This window comes from Aphanomyces invadans (assembly GCF_000520115.1).
Source record: "Aphanomyces invadans strain NJM9701 unplaced genomic scaffold supercont1.11, whole genome shotgun sequence".
NCBI lineage: Eukaryota > Oomycota > Saprolegniomycetes > Saprolegniales > Verrucalvaceae > Aphanomyces > Aphanomyces invadans.
Window position 1 is genome coordinate 239,344 of NW_008580156.1, and position 6,871 is coordinate 246,214.

The 6,871-nt window shown below is 53.9% G+C and overlaps 2 protein-coding genes across 2 annotated transcripts; one reads left to right on the top strand and one right to left on the bottom strand.

The window, feature by feature from the left end:
- Positions 1-802: 802 nt before the first annotated feature.
- Positions 803-3,559, bottom strand: H310_06235 (hypothetical protein). The gene is made up of 6 exons (XM_008871221.1): positions 3,248-3,559; positions 2,654-3,183; positions 1,988-2,604; positions 1,861-1,937; positions 1,487-1,811; positions 803-1,417 (listed from the first exon to the last, which is right to left on the bottom strand). Exons 1-6 carry the CDS (start codon positions 3,515-3,517, stop codon positions 870-872), a joined length of 2,367 nt encoding a protein of 788 aa, XP_008869443.1. The 5' UTR covers positions 3,518-3,559; the 3' UTR covers positions 803-869.
- Positions 3,560-4,731: 1,172 nt separating this feature from the next.
- H310_06236 (hypothetical protein) lies at positions 4,732-6,186 on the top strand (the record flags this gene model as incomplete). The annotated part of the gene is made up of 6 exons (XM_008871222.1): positions 4,732-4,890; positions 4,942-5,213; positions 5,276-5,414; positions 5,585-5,665; positions 5,753-6,112; positions 6,175-6,186. The coding sequence occupies 6 exons, from the start codon at positions 4,732-4,734 to the stop codon at positions 6,184-6,186; spliced, it is 1,023 nt and encodes a 340-aa protein (XP_008869444.1).
- Positions 6,187-6,871: the final 685 nt, after the last annotated feature.

Here is a 6,871-nt window from a genome sequence, read left to right on the forward strand (position 1 = left end):
CTGAAACAATTGGAAAGTGAGACCATCCATCCTGTGGCTGGCCCATGGAAGTTTGCCGTGTCGGTGGACTCCAGTTGTTGGCGATGTGGATCGTTTGTTCGTTCCGGATGAAATCGTTGATTGGCTGGTAATACCAGTGATGGGCCATACATTCCTGCTTCCATGTCAATCGAGCCACCCCGCTTGAGGCAACTTTCGCTGCTGCACCACGGCCATGGGAACGATACATGTTCCAAGGCAAGGGAATAAGCTCCCCACCGGAACGCGTCCCAGCTTACCCGGGTGTTGGAGCTGCCTGAGGTCGCGTCCTGGTGTCACACCTCAAGTAGCGAATCGCACTTCGAAGTATTGGAGCACAGACGCCACCGAATTTGACACAACATGCCAGATTTGACTCATCACGTTGTGGGTGTTCCGGTCAGCACATGGTGTTTGTGGCTGCTGGGGCGACGCTGGTTTCTTGTGGCCTGTGTTTGCTGGGAACCGGGACGTGAAGTTTTCTTGATCGTGCGGGTGGACAAGGCTGGTTCGATACCTCCCGCCACGTTTTTGCGAAGGAATGTACGACTGCCAATGTTATGGTGCATCCGCCTTGACTCATTCACCCGTAGCATGAACCCATGAGAAACGCCATTGCGCGCGGTCCCATGGATGGAGCGGGCATCGAATATTTGGAATCGGTGGTTGGAAAAGTTCACGGGCTCGATCGCGCTGCACGACACCCCGGCTAGATTTTAACATACATGGACAACTCATGCCCGCTCTCGTCGAGAGATATCGCACGTTCTACCCAGTGTTGTAAGCAAGTACGACGGCGTTAGAAATTACGCCAAGTCCAACTACGTTGCTCCAACTCGCGACAGCGCCTTCTAGCCCTCCTCGGGGCAGCCCGTCGACCATAGCGCAAGGGATTCTAGGAATCCGTGAAAGCATCCGCCACATCCATAGTTGACCAAGAGCAGCTCTGTGTCTTCCCCAGGTAACGGAGAAAATTTAAAGTCCCCGGACAGCACGATGCGATCCATCGCTCGTCCGTCTGCGACGACAACGATGGCATTGTCGTACACCCCGACTGCCAGATCGTGCCACGTCTTGTGCGGGAGCTTGACGTCGCCGCCCCCATCTTGAATAGTGTGCATTTCGCTATGGCAATTCAACAGCACGACCAACGACCCGTCCTCTGTGATCTTGACGACGAAGTAGCGATGGCTGATGCCGAGCGTCATCAGATAGCACGGGCCCATCGAGGCAAACCGCATCGTAACGAGAAACGCGTAGTTGTTCAGGCGCCGATTGAAGCAGTTGCCGGCGCGGGTCAAGTTGGCCTGGTGGAATGCTTCGCTGTAGTAGTCGCCGTCAAAGTACGTCCCGAGTTCTGGATGGATGAAGCTGCCCTTGGGGACAGCCATCTCTTTCCCTACATAGTCAATGAGGGGGTGTCCCTCGAAAACGATCGCACACAGCAACATCAGTGTATGGACAGTACCCTCCACGCTGTCGACAACGCTCGTCTTCATGTCGCGGTAGTCGCAAAGGGCATTCATCTTCCACTCGACCACACACCCGTGGACCATCCCGAGGTGGGTTGCACGGCAGTCGGGGAATCCGTCCGGGTGACCGACGACAGGTTGCGGCCTCATACACGGCACGGTCGAGTACAACTCGATTTTGCGCAAGTTGCCGTGGAAGAGGTTCGTCATGGTGTCAAGTCGGGTGAGGGAAAATTCGTTGCCGTGGGTGGGGCTGTCGGCCGTAAAGTCGAATTGCGGCGGTAACGAAATCGGATCCATTCGCTCAGTGTTGACCACGACCTAGTCCAAGCGGAAAGCATCAACAGCACGTCTCAAGAAGCACGACGACCTGGATCAGAGCATGCGGTACATCGACGAGGACAGCAACGTCGAGCCACGTCTCCTTTGGCACTTGCCATGGGTGTCCTAAATGCAAAATACTGTCTTTACGCACGCCACGACTTGACGCGACGCACCGTGGAGCTGAACGACGAAGCTGTCGACTTCTCGATTGCATTGAATGATGAGGCACATGTCGGAGCTGATGTCGATGGCAAACCACGGGTTGTACCCGGCGCAGATTGGCGTCGCGTCGCCGCGGACTACCTTCATTTTGAACGACAGGAGGAACTCCCGTTTGTCCAAACGACTCGCCAACGGCTCGAGGCGATGGACCTCCCAGTTGTTCTTCATCAGGTCGGCATAGTCGCCGTTCGAGAACAATCCCCCCAGCACGGACATGCTGCATGCGGGTGTCGGCCACGTCAGTTTGTGGTTCGAGAGTTGGTTGGCGCCGCTCGTTTCGAGCTGGTACTTGTATAGTTGAGCCCACGTTGGCGGCAGGAGCGCTGCCTTAATCTCTTCAAACGTCTCTTGCGTCGTTGTAAGAGTTCTGGGGGAGACCGCATTCGTAGGGGTCGCTTCCTTGGCCTGAAGGAGCTGCGACGGCACTCCAGACGCCTTGAATTCAGTAATCTTATCAAACAACATGCGCGCCTTGGGCGCCAAGGCCACGCCCATCTCTTTGACCTCGTCGGCACTTGCCACACCACACAAAACTTCGCCCGTGATCTCATTCTCCACAAACGCAGCACTGCCATCCATCCATCATTGAGTGCAAGTGTCGCCCATATCCCACGAACCTGTACTTTGAACACGTCAAATTGTTGAGCAATGCCCCAACTTGGTGATGCGTCAAAGTCGCCAAGGCAACGGTGCTAATTGTCGATGCCCGGGGGGATGGGTCGCCTGCCCCAGTGGTCGCAACGCCCAAGGGAGGAGCGGCCATCACGTCATGTTGGGCAACAGATTGAATTCTCTCGGCGAGAGGTGCGCCAGCGACACTGACGATCTTGGCCACAAGCTCGTCGACCTTTGATGCCAGCAGCTGGTCGTTGCCAAACGCCGAGCTCAAGTCGAGGTATAAATGCCCGCCCAACACAAATCCCACTTCGCCCGTCCAGTTGCCTGTGTTCTTCAATGCTGGGCTCGGATCAATCAGTACCGGGATCATTTTGGACGCGGTCTTGCGCCGTGCGGCGTAGTTAAACTCGAGTTGGCAATTGTCTTCGGCGTTGTTGCCCCCGACTTTGTCGATGTAGCGCTGCGTCACGAACACGACAATTGCGCGGGCGTGGTCGATCCCGTGGATCATCTGCTTCTTCACATTGCCCTTGGATCCATGTGAGTTGTCAACGATCATGCACTGTGCGATGCATCGACTCTTTGCGGCATACCTCCATCTTTTCTTCGTCAAACCACGTTGTGATGCCTCGAGCTTTGAGAAGTGTGTTGACAGCACTCACGTTTTTGTGAGTTGTTCCATCCATGCCCCAATCGTGGGTCAGGAACACGTCCGTGAGCTCCAAGAAGACCGCATGGAGCTTGTCGCGGGTCACGACGCCGTCGACAGCGGCCTTGTTCCATTCCCCCTCGTCGAAGAGGTCCCCATAGAGTGACTGGCACTGCTCCTTGGTCACCACATCGACGCTGGCACCGGCCCCCATTCTTCGTGAAACCACCACGATGTGCCGGTTGTATGCAATCGGTTACACCCAACACGAAATGCAAGTGCACTGCTCTGAAATGTCCTTCCACGACGATCTTTGCCGCTTGCAGTGTCTGCAGTCGTGTAACCAGGGACGGTGCTGCTGTGGCAGTTCGACTGCTCTGTCCAACTTCATATTCGTCGTTCCTTGCGAATGCATGTGTCCTTGGCATCGCAGGCTGTGAGTCTGTGGGCGGCGTCGTTAGGTGGCCAGGATAACCACCGCAACCAGACCAAGGGTTGTAGCAATGGCACTCTCAAATAACGACTGTGGCGAGAAAGAACTGTCATGTTGCAAGAAGCACTGACGAAACTTGCGCCATCATCTTGCGGCACGCAAGATGATGACTGGTAGTTTGCACAATATTTGGCAGGATGGCTTTTGCGCTCACGTCCATTCATCTCCTTTTGTCCTTGTATGCGGCTGCAGGGACTTCAGAGGGGAGGCAGCATTCTCTCACGTACGACGAGGCCATTTTGGATCGGAAGAAAGGCAACTCGGTCAGAAACTGCGTCAAGCTCGCAAGAGTGTCCATGGTAACCATCGAAGGTATTTTGAATAACATGGATTTGGCCCACGTACATCCTAGTACTTGCACGATGTCCGTTTGGTTGGTCGAATTGCTCGGAGCTCCATCTGTTGCCAAGCGGACATGTACTGTAGCAAAGGTCGCAATTTCCGCACTACTGTACCCTTCGCCGATCAAAAATACTCACCAATTCGCACTAATATGCTTGGAATTCGTCAAAATCGTACAGGAGCCATTGAATTCGCCAGGTTCGTTTGTAGCTAAATTGGTTCGCTGTCTTCGATGGCAACTGAATATATCAGCCTCATGTTGTGTGCAGTGGCGTCAGCCATGCCCTGCCACGCACAGGTGGAGCCCGCAGAGGACCACAGAGCGCCACCGACATGAATCAAGCATGGCATAGAAACGTTCCATTGTAGAAGAACGACGGTTGCCAATAGCCACTCAAGGGAGCCAATAAGGAACGAGTGTAGAGGCACGGACGGGACAGCTCACTCTTAGTTTTGCCCGCTTGGCAGCAATTCAATCAAGTCAGTGATTCAAGGAAGGCGGTACTCCCCTTTCTGGTTGTTCGATTTGCATGCGGGGCAGAATCTGCTCAAAGTTAACTTTAGTGGATCCAGTTACCATGGAACTGAGAGCGATGACGAGAAGCGCTAGCACTTCCCCAACTCAAGTGAAGGCGCCGCGACGTTCATCTCGGGTGAAGTCGACAACAACGTCCGTTAATGTCGGGAGCGAGACCGAGGACGAACAGAAGGTGACGGAGCCTGCTCTGGGCCCAGAGAGTGAGATCGCATCAGTGCTGCCTGCAGGTAAGAAGTTCCAAAGTCACGGGATGGGATCTCGCTAGACCGAGGATGAACAGAAGGTGACGGAATCTGCGCTGGACCCAGTGAGTGGGATCACGACAGTGCTGCCGGCCGCTGAGAAGTTTAAAGTCACGGGTTGGGATCTCGAAAACTTCGGTACGAAGTTCCGACCTCATCTCCAAGATTATCTAACGGCCAAGAAGCGAATCGGCGCCCACTGGGAAGTTTTGTATGCAAATCTGCTTGAAGTGGAGTACATCAAGGAAGATTATTCCGAAGAACATGAGAGGAAACAAGTGGAAACACACAAAAAGTACGAGAGCGTGAAGAGCGGCGGAAAAAATGGAGTGGACATTCTGACACACCCTCGGATAGCTCGATAGAGCGCAATGAAGAAGCGGAGTACTGGGAGCGAGAACGCATCAAAGCTGAACGACACCAGTACAATCGTGAGGCCAAGTCCAGGAACCGCAAAGACCTACGGGACTACGCCCAGGAAGCACGAGATAGACATGTACAACGGCTGGCGCCCGAAAGGGATGACAAAGATGATGCATGTTGGGGAACTGTGTGGACAAACCCACCCACAAGTGGCAGTTGGAAACCTATGAGCGACCAGCGCTGGTTGTGAACGATGTTCCCTGCCCTCCGATCACAACAATTGATCGTGAATTCCTCGTGCAGTGGAAGCGCAAACGCGAGAAGTATGAGGGCAAGCTGAAGGCTATCGCACAACGCATGGGCCACGGCTGGGAGCGGACAGCGGTTGGCTGGATTGAGTCGACAGATCGAAGTCTGCTCAATGCGACTTGCATGTATGTGTGGAACATAGCAATGGCCGATATCACCTAGGACGAATACAAATACCGAATCCGGGAAATCATCTGTCAGCCCGCGAACGAATGGATGTGGACAAAGCAAGATATGGAAATGCATTGCCAGCATCTGCGTTTGGACCCATTCGGTGATGTGAATGCTCGTTTGGTCTCCTACATGGAGAAGGTCCAAGACGTGATTGAAAAACACGGGTTGTCGCAACAGCTCAAGATGAAGGGGACGATGAAGACGTTTATCAAAGTCATTGCGGCTCGAATATCCCCCAGTGATCTGCGTCAACTGGAAGACCAGGTCATGGCAATTGAGGCCGGCGATTTGATGCAGTTCGCGAAGGTGCTGCGTGAGCAACTCGAGAGAATCTACCAGGCCGAACTGGTGTTGGGACCTCGAGGTTGCACCGAGCGCAAGCGCGGACTAGATGTCAATGAGCCCAGTAGCCGAATACCTAGACAGTTGCGACAAGAACGGCATGTACGCGAGGTGCAGAAGTGGCAAGAAGCCCGAGGCAACGAGCCGCGACCCAAGGGAGGCTATGGTAAGCCTGCACCAGTCGTGCGCGGATACGTGAAACGTTTACATCCACCAACATATGGAAACGCAGCGACCAAGTATGGCACGCAGGTGTCCAAGGAAGTAGAAGGCTTGAGGAACAAACCGCGGATGTTAACGCATGACGTGGGCGACTATGTTTCTTATGCAACGAACTCGGACATTTTTCTCGAGAATGCCCCAAGAAGATGACCAATGGTGAGGCGCTCACGACGTTGAAAAGAGCGCGTAACGCAAAGAAGCGTTTCAAGGCCAAGATGCGCACGGCCAAGCGTGTGCGCAAGATGAGGTGGATGAATCGGGATTTGATGGCAGCCAACGATGGATCCGGTTGACAGTAGTCGACAGCTTGGAGGGGGCTTCTCAAATTTTTATCGACTTTCAAGGAGTTTTTGTAAAACACGATAAAATTACAACGATCAGCTGGATACTTAAGATTGACCAATCAAAACAAAGGTGACATGTTACTAATCAGATGCAGAGCCACTGGAGTCATCACTGCTATCGCTACTGGCGTCGCTGTCGCTGTCGTCGTCGTTGTCCTCTTGGTCCTTGATGTACTGGGCCAGCCTCTCGAGCTGCCGG

Excerpts from the sequence above, each read along its gene's own strand:
- H310_06235 (XM_008871221.1), bottom strand. The coding sequence starts at position 3,517 with ATGGGGGCCGGTGCCAGCGTCGATGTGGTGACCAAGGAGCAGTGCCAG. Across the intron at positions 2,605-2,653 it reads TTGACGTGTTCAAAGTACAG|TGCTGCGTTTGTGGAGAATG; the intron begins GTTCGTGGGATA and ends GATGGATGGCAG. Across the intron at positions 1,938-1,987 it reads CTTCGTCGTTCAGCTCCACG|GACACCCATGGCAAGTGCCA; the intron begins GTGCGTCGCGTC and ends TTTTGCATTTAG.